The 15,687-nt window shown below is 35.7% G+C and overlaps 1 protein-coding gene across 6 annotated transcripts in view; it reads right to left on the bottom strand.

The window, feature by feature from the left end:
- STYX (serine/threonine/tyrosine interacting protein) overlaps window positions 1-15,687 on the bottom strand; it is a 50,196-nt gene that overhangs the window by 16,265 nt on the left and 18,244 nt on the right. For 4 of the 6 annotated variants that reach the window (XM_003121793.4, XM_005659959.3, XM_013993419.2 and 1 more), the window contains 6 exons: window positions 11,054-11,151; window positions 6,587-6,647; window positions 5,631-5,667; window positions 5,042-5,081; window positions 4,901-4,951; window positions 2,750-2,822 (listed from right to left, as the gene is read on the bottom strand). In XM_003121793.4, coding sequence (XP_003121841.1) covers window positions 2,750-2,822; window positions 4,901-4,951; window positions 5,042-5,081; window positions 5,631-5,667; window positions 6,587-6,647; window positions 11,054-11,151 — 360 coding nt within the window. The remainder of the gene's footprint in view (window positions 1-2,749; window positions 2,823-4,900; window positions 4,952-5,041; window positions 5,082-5,630; window positions 5,668-6,586; window positions 6,648-11,053; window positions 11,152-15,687) is intronic. The other 2 variants (XM_005659958.3, XM_021102038.1) reach the window with 1 other exon arrangement.

Below are 15,687 nucleotides of genomic sequence, written 5' to 3'. Positions count from 1 at the left end.
TACACCACAGCTCACAGCAACACCGGATAGTTAACCCACTGAGCAAGGGCAGGGATCGAACCTGCAACCTCATGGTTCCTAGTAGGATTCGTTAATCACTGAGCCACGACGGGAACTCCAACCTTTTGTTTTTTTAACCATTAGTATATATTTTTTTCAAATGCAAAAATCAGCTTTAAAAGAGAATGTTTATCCTGCTCTATAGCACTGGGAACTATATCTAGTCACTCATGATGAAGCATGATGGAAGATAATGTGAGAAAAAGAATGTATATATGTATGTGTGACTGGGTCACCTTGCTGTACAGTAGAAAATTGACGGATGACTGTAAACCAGCTAAAATGGAAAAAACAAAAATCATTTAAAATAAAAGAATGTTTTTACAGAACAGAGTTAAAAGGCGTAGAAACTTGTTAGTTTTATACTCTATAATTATAAAGAAGAAATAAAAAGAAACATTTTACTTAAGCTAAAGTCAGAGATACCACTGTTTCTCTTTTAAATGAATGAAGTAAAAACTGAAAGTGAATTAAAAATAAAAATGAAGTAAAATTTAGAGTTTGGTAACTGAGACAAACCATTTTATACAAAGGGCTCTTGATGTCTCAATGTGAGATTTATTCCTACATAACTGGATGGAATCAGTGAGAGCACTTTCTTCAACCTATGGCTTTTCCTTCTTGGAAAAAATTAACCACTCAAATAATTCGCATCCTTATTCTATTTTCTTTTTTCACTGTATTTTCCAGTGCATCATCAAAATGTGAAAGACTATGGAAAAGATAAAGCATATAAAAGAGAAAAAGCTGTTGCATATAGTATGCTTAGAATCATATACTTCGTGTGTATGATCAATAGAAGAAAAAACTGAAGAAATTTCTCTTATCAATTACTTTACCTTAGATTTAACAATGCACCTTTAACCCTTCTTTTTCTTGCTAATGCCAGCATTTAAGAAAATACTTTTAAATGACAAAGGAGGCAAGAACACAATGGAGGAAAGACAATCTCTTCAATAGTGGTGCTAGGAAAACCAGACAGCTACATGTACAAGAATGAAATCAGAACATTCTTTAACCCCATACAGCGAAATAAACTCAAAATGGATTAAGGACCTAAACATAAGGCCAGATACTATAAAACTCCTAGAGGAAAACATAGGCAGAACCCTCTCTGACATAAATCACAGCAATATCTTTTTGGATCCACCTTGAGTAATGAAAATAAAATGGAATCTAATTAAATTTAAAACCTTATGCAAAGGAAACCATTAAAAAAGAGAAGACAACCCAAAGAATGGAAGAAAATCTTTGCAAATGAAGAAATGGGTCAAAGGATTAATCTCCAAAAGATAACCTTATGTACATTAATCTCCATATACAAACATTTCATGCAGCTTTATACATAAAAAAATACAACCCAATCAAAAAATGGGCAGAATATATAAATAGACACTTCTCTGAAGAAGAAAGACGGCCAAAAAACATACGAAAAGATGCTCAACATCACTATTATTAGAGAAATGCTAATCAAAACTAAAATGAGGTATAACCTCACACTAGTCCAAATGGCAATCATCAAAAAATCTATAAACAATATATACTGGAGATGGTATGGAGAAAAGGGGACGCTCCTACACTGTTGGTGGGAATGTAAGTTGGTGCAACCACTATGGAGGACAGTATGGAGGTTCCTTAAAAAACTAAATATAGAGCTATGATATGATCCAGCAATCCCATTCCCAGGCATATGTCTGGAGAAAACCATAATTCGAAGATACAGGCATCTCAACGTCCATTGCAGCACTATTTATAATAGCCAAGACATGGACCCAACATAAATGTCCATCAACAGAGGAATGGATAAAGAAGATGTGGAACATATATACAATGGAATATTACTCAGGCATAAAAAAGAAAGAAAGAATGCTATTTGCAGCAACACAGATGGACTTGAGATTATCACACTGAGTGAAGAAAGTCAGAGAAAGACAAATATCATATGATATTACTTATATGTGGAATCTAATAAAAAAATGATACAAGAAAACTTGTTTTTAAAACAGAAACAAACACAGATTTCAAAACCAATCTTACGGTTACCACAGGGGAAAACATGAGGGGGGGAGGAATTGGGAGGATGTTGAGTAGCAAATACACATGACTATATAGAGTGGATGATTAATAAGAACCTACTGTATGGCACAGGGAACTCTACTCAATAGTTTTCAATAATATAAATGGGAAAGGAATGGATATATACACATGTACATAACACATTCACTTTGCTGTAATTAACACAACATTGTAAGTCAGCTATACTCCAATAAAAAGTACTTCTACTTTTTTTTTTTTAGGACTGCACCTGCAGCATATGGATGGTCCCAGACTAGGGATCAAACTGGAGCTGCAGCTGCAGGCCTACACCACAGCCACAGCAATACCAGATCCTTAACCCACTGAGGAAGGCCAGAGATCAAACCTGCATCTTCATGGATACTAGTCAGGTCTGTAAAACACTGAGCCACAACAGGAACTCCCAAAAATACTTTATTTAAATAGAGACATAAACTTGAACAAAGAATCAAATCAGATTATGGCAATTTTTAAATATTTACAAAGTATTACAACTAAATTACGTGAACATTTAATTTCCTGCTACAATTTTAATTATCCTAAAACTAAATTTCCTACAATTTTAATTGTCTTACTTTCTGACTGTCTTAAAGAGGAAAAAGATGTAAGTTACCTGAAGTTGATGAACAAATCCAGCATTAGGATTAATACAAAATCTTCTTTCTTGAACATAAGCAAATGCATCCCTGGGAAAAAAATAAAACTAAGGTGATAATGTCACTTCATGAATTAATCTAAATTTTTCCAGAATTTATGTAAAATAGGAACTTCTCTAACAATTTACCTAAAATAGAAAATCAGGAGTTCCCATCATGGCTCAGTGGTTAACGAATCCATCTAGGAACCATGAGGTTGCGGGTTTGATCCCTGACCTTGCTCAGTGGATTAAGGATCCAGCGTTGCCGTGAGCTGTGGTGTAGGTTGCAGATGCAGCTCAGATCTGGTATTGCTGTGGCTTTGGCGTAGGCCGGTGGCTACAGCTCCAATTCAACCCCTGGTCTGGGAACCTCCATATGCTGCTAGGTGCAGCCCTACAAAAAGACAAAAAGACAAAAAAAAAAAAAAAAAAAAAAAGAAAATCATAGTAATTCAGCTTGTACTACAGGGAGGCAGTGAGTTGTTGTAGTGGAAAAACCAATGACACCATCAGACTAAATATCACCTAAATAGCCTTTTGCTTCCCAGCTGTATGTCCTAAGGGACACTTCAGAACTTCTCTAAGCTTTATTTTTCTTATCTATAAATTGTGGATTATAATAATTCCTATCTTGGAGCACTACTGTGAAGATGGAAGACAATAAGCATAAAACATTTTGTATAGCATCTGTCACATAGTACATGCTCAGATATTATCACTGGTTAAATAAGAAGTATATCAACTTCCTTGTGTTGTTGAGATAAACGTGCCTGGAATAGTACATGGCACATGGCAGAGACCCAATCAATGGAAATTATTTTCACTATTAATATTACTACTGACATAGCCCCAAGTAATAAAGAGAATAGAGGAAAAAAGAAGGTCTACCAAGGATTAATCTTTTTCAATTAAATAAAGAATTTGCATTCAAATAAAATTTCTTTAAGAACACTTTTAAGCAAACTTTTCCATTATAATTTAAAGATAAAAAATATCAAACAAACCAAAGCATTTGAATGTCTACTATGTGTCAGGCACGTGGATCCAATGCTGATCACAGCTCAAATGGAGAGTAACAGAGAACATGGCAAAAGAATGGAAAGGTTGATAGGGGCATGTCATGTGAAGTTTCACTAGCATATTAAGAATTATAAAGGATCAGGAACCTTTGGGTGCTTTTTAGGGTAAGCTGCTACCTCATCAGATTTATATTTTGAAAAACATTATTTTGATTGTGGTGTGGAGAAAGAACAAAACAGACTAGAGAAGGAAGAAACATGAGACCTCTAAGAAGGCAACTACTGAAAGAGTCCAAGGGACTGTCCAAAGGACTGTCCAAGGGACTGGAGCTTAGATTAGGGAGACTCAATGATGAAAAGGGAGTCTGACTCAAGGTATATTTCAGGACACAAAACAGATAGGATTTGGTAATGGATCAGCCTGGGAGATGAGAAGTGAAAGCAAAGGAGGTATTAATGATTACAAGAGATTTCTAACTTATATGCACTAATAAAGTAAACACTGTTCACTGGCCAGCTCTTCTTTGTTTTAGGGTGAAAGCTCATCAGCCTGTCTCCCTCCCCCTCTCTCCTGTCCCCTCCTTCCTCCCTCTCTCTCTCTGTCTATACAATATGCTTGGAAAAAATGACTGGATAAAACAGGCAACAATGGGCTGTGAACAAACACTAAAACGATTCTTAGGTAATTTTTCATTCAACTACTATTGAAGGATAACAGAAGAAATTAACCTTTTAAACAGAGTAAACAATTATGTCTTTTTTTAAAAGCAATTACATCTTTGTCTAAGAATTTTTACACTCAGATTAACCAATTCCCTAGTAGTAAGCAAGCAGTTTCCCATGAGTTTTTCCAACTATAATTACCTTCGGTTTTTAAAATAACAAGAGTTAGCACTAGCTCCATAAAACAAGACTATGTTAGCCTAAGCAAATCTATACAAGGTAGACAAGCTACGAAGATTAGGAGACTAACCAAGGGCCTGCCTAGTCAAACATGACTAGATGACAAAATCAGGAGAATACTAACTTCAAACTCCCAAACCATCTCAATTAAGCTTCATTTTAATGAGAATTTAAATTGTGGCTAGGTTTCAGAATACTTTCTTACCTGTACTTCATTCCAAATGTTTCCATAATGTATGCAATAACAAAGGCAGCACTGAAGAGGGGGAAAAAATTTTAGAAAAAACAGAAAACACAACTCATTAATTAAATGCTAAAGAAAGAAAGATTATTTCTAACTTCATACCTCCTGGAGATCCCTGCATTCCCATGGACAAGAACTTTTCCTGAAAAACAAGAAATAGTTATTCTGATAGAAAAACACCTGATTCAGGAGCTAAAATATACTGAAACCAAGTATCATACCATACTAAAATAAACCTTTTCTTAAACATTTTATATATACAACTTGGATACTTAACTAGTTTTTAAATCTTTCTAATTTATTTATATTAACTGTGTGGAGACTGCAATAGACTTTTAGGTTAAAGAGAGTTAAAGCTGATTGAGAATCTAAAAATAGTTCTAAAGGAATATTAAAGAAAGCCTGTCCAAGAGTTCCCTTGTGGTGCAGCAGGTTAAGGATCAGCCTTGTCATTGTAGAGGCTCGGGTTCAATCTCTGGCCCCGAAACTACCACATGCTATGGGCAAGGCCAAAAAAAAAAATGAAAGCCTATCCAGATGAGACAAGAAATTGGGAAAATATAAATTTGGGAAGTCTATTATACATAATTACAACTTTCATTTCCTGCATTTAAGACAAATAGTAAACAATTAACATAACAGATAATCTCCTAAAAATAAACATAAGCTAAATAAAGAAAATATTATTTACCTCCACTTTGTAAGCTCCCATCAATAAATTCTTTAGTCTGAAGGCAAAAGACAATGTGTTTAATAGACATATAGATTAACATAAGCATAAAATATGTACATACATAGAAACGAAACGTATCAAAAATAATTTCCTAATTTATATGAATAAAAATTACATTAAGTCAAAAATCTCCAAAATGCTAGAAATACACTACTGTAAGTTTATTTTTTAAATAAGTTTAAATTTAACTTTGAATTTAAGAAATTTAGGAGTTCCCGTCATGGCGCAGTGGTTAACGAATCCGACTAGGAACCATGAGGTTGCGGGTTCGATCCCTGCCCTTGCTCAGTGGGTTAACGATCCGGCGTTGCTGTGAGCTGTGGTGTAGGTTGCAGACGCGGCTCAGATCCCGAGTTGCTGTGGCTCTGGCGTAGGCTGGTGGCTACAGCTCCGATTCAACCCCTAGCCTGGGAACCTCCATATGCCGCGGGAGTGGCCCAAGAAATAGCAACAACAACAACAAAAAGACAAAAGACAAAAAAAAAAAAAAAAAAAAAAAAGAAATTTAAAGTGTGATTTCTAAAATATTTGGAGATTACAAAAAGGTTTTAAAAATAATAAATTTTCTTTAAAATATAATCCCAGGAATTCCCATCGTGGCACAATGAATCTGCGATATTTTGGGAGTACTGGGACACAGGTTCGATCCCCAACCCAGCACAGTGGGTTAAGGATCCAATGTTGCCAGGGCTGTAACAATGATCCAACTACAGCTCAGATCTAATCCCTGGCCCAGGAATCCCACATGCTGAAGGATGGCCAAAAAAGAAAAAAAGAAAAAATATAATCCCACAATTTTCAGACATAACAAAGTAAAGGTAGTGTAGGAGAAGATCATGTTTCATTAAGTCTTAAAAACACAATTAAGAGGCCAAGTCATAAATTTTAAATGATATTAAAATACTGATGCTTACCATGGGGAAAAAACGTATTATATTTTCAACTGGATTATCAGCAATATCCAAGACTAAATATCTGAAAATAGAATAGTTTGTGATAAGCACACTTTCACATAAAACTGTCTTCATACATAGAAAATTTGGAAATTTCTTGGCAACCCTGTCCAAGACTAAATATCTGAAAATAGAATAGTTTGTGATAAGCACACTTTCACATAAAACTGTCTTCATACATAGAAAATTTGGAAATTTCTTGGCAACCCTGAAAATAATGCAAAACAACTTTCAAAATACCATATTTCCAAGAACCAAGCCATAGATTTTATACTGTTTGAAGGCAGAGCATTTAAAGCCTTAAATAACTTGTAACATTTCTGATATCTTAGTATAAAAACATCTATCTGCTTAAAAACAGAAAAATCACAAGTGGGAAGAAACCTTCCTTTAGATCAGAGTGGACCTGGAAAATAAAGACAAAAATCTGTTTTCCTTTTTGTCATTCTTCTGTTTCTACCAATTTCTTAAGGACTAGATGATTCTTCTCTGGGTAGCCCTGCCACCTCTACTCACAATCCTAAAGAGGACAATTCAGAGGAAGCCCCAAGTCTGAGAGAAGGAACTAACCAAAATAGAAGGCAGTATGCTGATGGAGACGTGAGTCAAACTTTCACCATCTGAACTAACCTTCTTCAGTAACACAAAAAACGACCAAAACACCACCTGTCCTGGAATATTACATCTTTAAAAAACCCCTAAAATAAGGCATTTTAATATACTAGTCCTTATTTTGTGAAAAACTTCCATTTCTAACCTATTCAAACACACCTGTTATAAATAATTGTTATAATATTAATTTTTGGAGTTCCCATTGTGGCCCAACAGGATCAGCAGCATCTTGGGAGGACTGGGATGCAGGTTCGATTCCCAGCCCTACACAGTGGGTTAAGGATCCAAAGGTGCTGTAGCTGTGGCTTAAACTGCAAATGCGGTTTGGATCTGATCCCTGGCCTGGAAACTCCATATGCTACCAAGTAGCAAAAAAAAAAAAAAAAAAAAAATTAGTTTTTAAAGTCAACTCTGTCTTATTTTTCTTTTTTTGCTTTTTCTTTCTTTCCTCTTTTTTTTTTTTTTTTTTTTCTTTTGTTTTGGCCATGGGATACAGCAGGTTAATGTGGGACCTCAGTTTCCAGATCAGGGATTGAACCCAGGCCGCAGTGATGAAAGCACAGATCCTAACCACTAGACCATCGGGGAACTCCCCCAATATTGCTTTCTTTAGTGGTCATTTTGGTGGTAGCAACTTCAATAAATTCAGGGCTTATCACAGAGAAGTTGAACCCAGGCACTAAAATCAAAAATTCTATACAAATTAGAAATGTATAGTATGGAATTTTAAAATAACATTTTTGGAGTTCCCATTGTGGTTCAGCTGGTTAAGGACCTGACATAGTCTCTATGAGGACGTGGGTTCAATCCCTGGCCTAACTCAGTGGGTTAAGATCCAGCATTGCCACAAGCTGTGGTGTAGGCTTCAGGTGTAGCTCCAATTCAACCCCCAGGCCAGGAACTTCCACATGCTGTGGGCACAGCCAAAAACAAAACAAAACAACATTTTCAATTTCTTCAATATACATAGCCTATATGTGTGTGTATACATAGTACACATACAGAATAAGAAAATTTAGAAGGAAATATACCAAAATGTTAACCAAAGTTAAGTTCCTCTGGGTTGTGGAATTATGGATGACTTTTTTTGGGGGGGGGGGCACTCAAGGCATATGGAAGTTCCTTAGTCAGGGATCAAACCCATGCTACAGTAGTAACCTGAGCAGCTGCAGTGACAATGCAAGATCCTTAGCCTGCTGCACACTCCACAAAAGAACACTTCCATACATTCCCTTTTTAAAACCAGCTTTTATTAAAATTGAAAAATGTGTATACCTGGTAAAAAAATTCTAGCAGTATAAAGATTTTTGCAATGAAAAATGAGGTCTCTCTCTACCATCCCTGACCCTAAATTTTCCTTCACAGAAGCAACCACTGACAAGTTTCTAGTTCAAAAATTTTCTATACATAACAAGAATATATGCCTAATGTACTGCATAAATTTTTAAACACATTAAGAGTATACACATGGCTCTGCACCACTGCTTTCTTCATTAATAAATCTTGGCGAAGTCCGTATCAGCACATACACATTTCATTCTTATTCATGGTTGTGGTATTTGATATTACATTCACACAATGTATTTTAGAGTATATTACACTGATGGACATTCAGGATGCTTTCACAAACAACATATTTTTACAATAAATTTTTTAAAATAAAGTAAAATATTAAAATATAACATAATATCCTTTTATATAACTATCTCTAAAATGATATCCAAGGAAGAGTTAATAGTAGCTGCCTCCTAGCTTATGAGTATTAAAAATCATTAGATGCTCAACTATACCCATTATAAGAGAAATGAGAATAACAACAAAACTACATCATTTTTACTCCAGGAGATGGGAAATATTCAAAAAGTTATATAATTCTGTCTTGGAGAGATACCAAGGAAAGAGTCACTCTCATTCACTTCATTGTGGGAGTGTACACTGAAACAACTCACTGGAGGGCAATTTGTAATTTCTATTAAAATTTAAATACCTGCATTCTTTAATCCAACAATTCCACTTCTACAAATTTATCCTACAGATATATTCACACATGAATTAAATGACATATACAGGGATACTCACTACATTAGCCAAAGTCTGGAAATAATCTAAACATCCAACAATAGGAGATGGGTTGAATAAATTTTAGTAGAGTAATACAATGCATTACTGTGCAACTTAAAAATAATGCAGGAGTTCCCATCGTGGCAAAGCAGAAACGAATCTGACCTGGTCTGTGGGTTGATCCCTAGCCTCGCTCAGTGGGTTAAGGATCCGAAGTTGCTGTGAGCTGTGGTGTAGGTCAAAGATGCAGCTCCGATCCTGCATTTCTGTGGCTGTGGCATAGGCCAGCAGCTACAGCTCCAATTAGACCCCCTAGCCTGGTAACCTCCACATGCCACAGATGCGGCCCTAAAAAGCCGAAAAAAATAAAAAATTAAAAATAGAAAATTAAAAAAAATTAAAAGAATAATGTAGCTAAGTAATAATACACAGCAATCTTAAAAATACATAACTTTTTTAAAGCCAAAGTTGACCTAAAAGAATATGTTTATATGTGTAATATAACTCTGGAAATAAACTCAAAAAGAAGTTAATGACAAATACCTCTGGGAAGGGGAACTGAGTATCTAGGTCACAGGAATAGGAAACCTGCTTTTCAGTATACATTCTTCTGAACTTTTGGTATTTCACAAAATGTGCACTTATTTAAAATATTTTTTAAATTATAGTTGATTTACAATGTTGTACCAATTTCTGCTGCACAGCAAAGTGATCCAGTCATACATTTATATACATTCCCTTTCTTACATATCTTCCATCATGGTCTATCCTAAGAGACTGGATATAGTTCCTGTGTTATACAGTAGGACTTCATGCTTATTCATTCTAAACGTAACTGTATGCATCTACTAACCCCAAACTACCAGTCCATCCCACTCCCTCCCCCAAATTTAAAATATTTTAAAGGAAGTTTATTCTTTAAATGATGTATTGTATGACCCATCCTTAAAAAACAGATATATACAGAAGAAAGATTTCTGGGTTTTTCTGCTTTTTAGGGCTGGACCTGGGGCATATGGAAGTTCCCAGGCTAAGGGTCACATGAGAATTGCAGCTGCTGGCCTACATGAGCGCCACAGCAAGTCAGGATCTGAGCCACGTCTGCAACCTACACCATAGCTCACAGCAACACCGGGATCCTTAACCCACTGAGAGAGGCCAGGGATTGAACCCACTGAGAGAGGCCAGGGATTGAGCCTATCCTCATGGCTACTAACTAGTCAGGTTTGTTACCGCTGAGGCACGATAGGAACTCCCAGAAAAGTCTACTATAACAAAATCAACTTGAAATAAAAACTACATTACATGCTTGCTATCCTTAAAAATTTTATGAACTAGAGCCACACTTAGGAGTTCCCTGGTGGCTCAGTGGTTAAGAATCTTGTACTGTCACTGCAATCCCTGGCCCCCGGGACTTCTGCATGCTGCAGGTGTGGCCAAAAAAAATTTTTTTTTTATCTTTTGTCTTTTTTCAGGGACGCACCTGCAGCATGTGGGGGTTCCCAGGCTAGGGGTCCAATCGGAGCTGTAGCTGCCAGCCTACACCACAGTCACAGCAACGCCAGATCCGAGCAGCATCTGTGACCTGTACCACAGCTCATGGCAATGATGGATCCTTAACCCACTGAGCAAGGCCAGGGATCTAACCCACAACCTCACAGTTCCTAGTTGGATTCATTTCTGCTGCACCACGATGGGAACTCCCCCTCGCCAAATTTTTTTAATAAATAAATAAATAATAGCAACAATTCTTACCTAAATAATTGTTGAAAGTTGGGTTTAATAAAGTTTGCTTCAATATTTTGTCTTATACATATGATATGAGTTATTCCATGTTTCTGTAGTATAGGTAGCTATAAAAAAAAAAAAAACACAAGAGAAATAGTTTAAAATAACAAAACATCATCTCACTGTAACGCAAATATTTGAAAATATACAGGACTCAACTTTAGAATTAATAGAGCCACATGTGAGCCTTAAGTACAGAGGATTAAGGCTAATTCTATAATAATATACCTGAAGTGATTAGCAAAATATTTTAATGATTCAAGATTAATACATAATACACTACATGTCCTCAAAAGGTTAAAAGCATTATTTCATGAGTTCCTATTGTGGCACAGTGGAAACAAATCCTATTAGTATCCATGAGGATGCAAATTCGATCCCTGGCCTCACTAAGTGGGTCAGGGATCCCGCATTGCCGTGAGCTGTGGTGTAGGTCACAGACCTACAGATGTGGCTCGGATCCCATGTTGCTGTGGCTGTGGAGGAGGCTGAAGGCTGTAGCTCCAATTCAACCCCTAGCCTGGAACCTCCATATGCCATGGGTGTGGCCCTAAAAAACAAAAAAAGGAAAAAGGACTATTTTACATTTATAATTTTAGAGCTTGATATGAGCTTAAAGATAATTTATCTGGGAAATAATACCTTCATTATGTATTTTTTGTATACTGACCTTTGTATCATGTGTAATATCCTCTTTATTAGTTATTTATAATTTAAATTTATATACCCTTTATTATTTATTTATAATACTAAATAGTGGTTAAAGATGTGAGCTTGGAGTCATGAGACCCAAAGCTCTATATCCCAGCTCTGCTAATGACCTGAGCACTGTGGCTCAGTTTTCTCACATGAAAATAAGGAAAACACTACCTGTTCACTGAGTGGTTATGAAAATTATATAAGAGAATATGTTTGGCATAGTACCTGGGACACATGGCAAGTATTTTCAGTAAATGGCAGCTACATATACTAACCACGATTTTAATTTTTTAGAGAAGAGTACTATGACATAAACAACTGTTCAACATCACTGACCTAGTTAACAGTAGTACCAGGACCCAAATCTCTATATACCTCTCTTTGCCTCTCCCAAGTACACTTTTTCTACATGTAATAAGCCAGAATTAATTTATATAATTCACAAAGTCTAATTAACCTTTTAGGGTTTAGAAATTCTCCTAAAGTTAAAACTGGCAACTTCAAAATGATATTCTGTGGTGCTTTTTGGCTTTACATTTAAAGCGATTAAACATGACAACTCTAAAAACTATCAATTTTTTATCTGCAAGTAACTATAGGTTTCCGTGAATTTACAGATGATGTTATTTTAATAGTTAGAATATAAATTTCATGAGAATAAGGACTTTGTTCACTGATTCATGTTAAGTATGTGTAAACTGTACATGGAACACAGTAGTTGCTCAATAACTATCTGTTTAATAAATGTTGGCATGAAAAATCAGAATTAATGAGTTTTCTATTTTCAGTTTATAATCCTGTATTTATTTGTTTTTAAAAATTTTTTGACTTCCATATGCACCAATGGCATATGGAAGTTCCCAGGCTAGGGGTCACATCGGAGCTCTAGCTCTCGGCCTACACCACAGCCACATGGGATCCAGGCTGCATCCTGTAACTGATACCACAGCTTGCAGCAACACCAGATCCTTAACCCACAAGGTCAAGGATCAAACCTGCAAGGCCAGAGATCGAACCTGCATCCTGATGGATACTAGTCAGGTTTGTTACTGCTGCATCACCACAGGAACTCCTATAATCCTATATATTTCATTTCCTTGCTGTATTAAATACTCCAGAACAGCAATACTAGTAATTCATGAAAGAAGTCAAAGAATTATTTTTATTTGCTATGGACTGAATGTTTATGACTCCCTAAAATCCCTATGTTGAAGCTCTAACTTCCAAGGTAATGATCTTAGTGGGACCTTGAAAGGTAAATTAGACAGATTTATATAAGGCCACAAGGATGGAGCACCCATGATGGAATCAGTGCCTTTATAAGAAGAGGAAGAGACATCAGAGCTTCCTTTCTCTGCTATATAAGGATATAGCAAAAAGACACCAAACCATGAAGAGGACCCTCACCAAAACCTAATCATGCTGGCAGGATCTCAGACGTCTAGCTTTCAGAATTGTGAGAAATAAGCGTCTATTGTCTGTGGTATTTTATTATAGCAGCCTGAGCTAAGAAAACGTGCTTTTTAAATGTTAATTTCTGCAGCAAAGTTTCCTATGTCTGGCATAGATTAGAGTTCAATAATCTCTGCACTTCCTGAGTACATCCTGAGACATGGGAAGGAAGGTAAGCATTTGGTAGGGTTAATAATTAATCAATGTTCCATATTCACATTTATGAACCTCCAAGGTGAATTCAATATTCATTTCCTTGTTTATATTTTAACTATGACATGTGAAGAAGTTTTCACATCTACTTTAGTAATGTGAGAAACTATAAGATGACATATATAATTAGGGAGAAAAATCTATTTTAACAAGTTTGGAAGGCACATTAGATTACTAAGTAAAAACAAACCTTAAGATAGAACCCAAAAGTAATAGCACACAAAATGTTTTTTACTTTCAACATATTTTCATTTACGCAAAGCGAATTATAGTCTTATACCTACAAACAGAAGAAAAATTTTACAAAAAAAAAAATAGTTCACTATTTGCAAAAAGCTTAAACTTTTATTAAAACTGTATTTCGATGTAACAAAAGATAGGTTTAACTAAATGAGTATTAGAACAGGAGTTTATTTCCTAAGATTTCCTTATCTCCATTATTATTTTGTTATTGTTATTTTTTTTGACGATATGAAAAGAAACATGGGCTATACTATGGTAACTCATGGTGGGAAATAAATTTTCCATAGAAGCTTTTCTTCAGTCTAATGAGACCAAGGTGAAGTTAGGGGGAAGAGGTTCTGAGAAGATAGATTTTTAAGCAAATACTTTTATTTTTTCTTTTTAGGGCCGCACCTGTGGCATATACAAGTTACCAGACTAGGAGTCAAATCAGAGCTGCAGATGTCAGCCTATGTCACAGCCATAGTAACACAGGATCTGAGCAGTCTGCCACCTACACCACAGCTCACAGCAACACTGGATCCTTAACCCACTGAGCAAGGCCAGGGATGGAACCTGCATCCTCACAGACAGTATGCTGGATTCTTAACCTGCTGACCCACAATGAGAACTCCTAGGCTGATTATTTTTAAGAAACAGTAGACAAAGGAAAAACTCCCCATAAACAAATACTTTTAATGTGACAAATAATATAACAGGTATATTTATAAAGTGCAATGAGAACACAAAAAGCGAATAGTCTAAAAACATCTTGAAGGTCAGTATTTGTGAATATTACATTATTTGGGTAGTAACAAAAAATTTGTTTTTACAAAGTAAGTCACAATTAAGTCTATAGTTACCTACTCTATCCTTTCCTTAGTGTGTGTATGTGCATTTTTTTTTTTTTGGTCTTTTGTCTTTTTAGGGCCACACCTGCGGCATGTGGAGGTTCCTAGGCTAGGGGTCTAATTGGAGCCACAGCCACAGCAACACCAGATCCTTAACCCACTGAGTGAGGCCAGGATTTGAACCCGCAATCTCATGGTTCCTAGTCGGATGCATTTCCGCTGCACCACAACAGAACTCCTGTATTTTTTTAAAACCAACATCCCACCTTTCCAACTTAGCTGTAGGTCATCAAAATGACTAGAGTTATTCTTGAATATGCCTCAACAGTCAAAAAGTCTTGCAGTTCCAAAAGAAATGAAGTTAACTTAAAAAAAAACAAAAAAACTCCCAATCACCTAAAATTCATAAATGCATTAAATTACATCATGGAAGTTTTAGATTCTATAGTTTTTATAAAACCTACTGCAGGTAAGTATATACAAGAATACTGATTTCTAAATAGGCAGATTATTGGGAAAAACATTTATGATAGAGTGTTTCACATTATAATTCAAAGAGAATTAGTAGCATTGTCATAAGTCATAGGGCTGAATCCTCTAGAAAATGGCAGCAACACTACTACATATATTTGAACTAGATACCCTTTTAACTGGGTAACTGAAGACATACACTTCAGTTTAAGAATATAGGACATATCCCTCCCTCTCTCTCTCCCTTTCTCTCTCCCTTCCTCTCTCACTCTCTCTCTCTATATGCTTCAATACTTTAAAAGCTGAAGCATTCTGACCTCTAATGTCTGGAAAAACAGAAATAAGATTTGAGTCACTTCAATTAAAATATGCGGGTGTGTATGAGTTTGTGCACATGCACATACATACAAACACACACTCTCTCCCTTATCCTTGATAAGAAACGGTTAACTAAAACATTAAATAACTATATTCTGGGATTTAATTTAATCTCATATTTTTCAGAAGGTATGATTAGCAATTACAGATGTCTAATAGTTTAAAGAGTAATAATTTAAAGGTCAGTTTTGGGGAAGCCTTTTAAATACATGGATTTCATGAGAAAGATAAAATACAAAAACTCATTTGTGATTTGTGGTCAAATACTTGAGAATTACTGGTCCAGTAAAATTTGGAAATAAGTAGGTATTCCAG

The sequence above is a fragment of the Sus scrofa genome, chromosome 1 (assembly GCF_000003025.6).
Source record: "Sus scrofa isolate TJ Tabasco breed Duroc chromosome 1, Sscrofa11.1, whole genome shotgun sequence".
In the NCBI taxonomy this organism is placed as follows: Eukaryota; Metazoa; Chordata; class Mammalia; order Artiodactyla; family Suidae; genus Sus; species Sus scrofa.
This window is presented reverse-complemented; position numbering and strand designations above follow the sequence as displayed.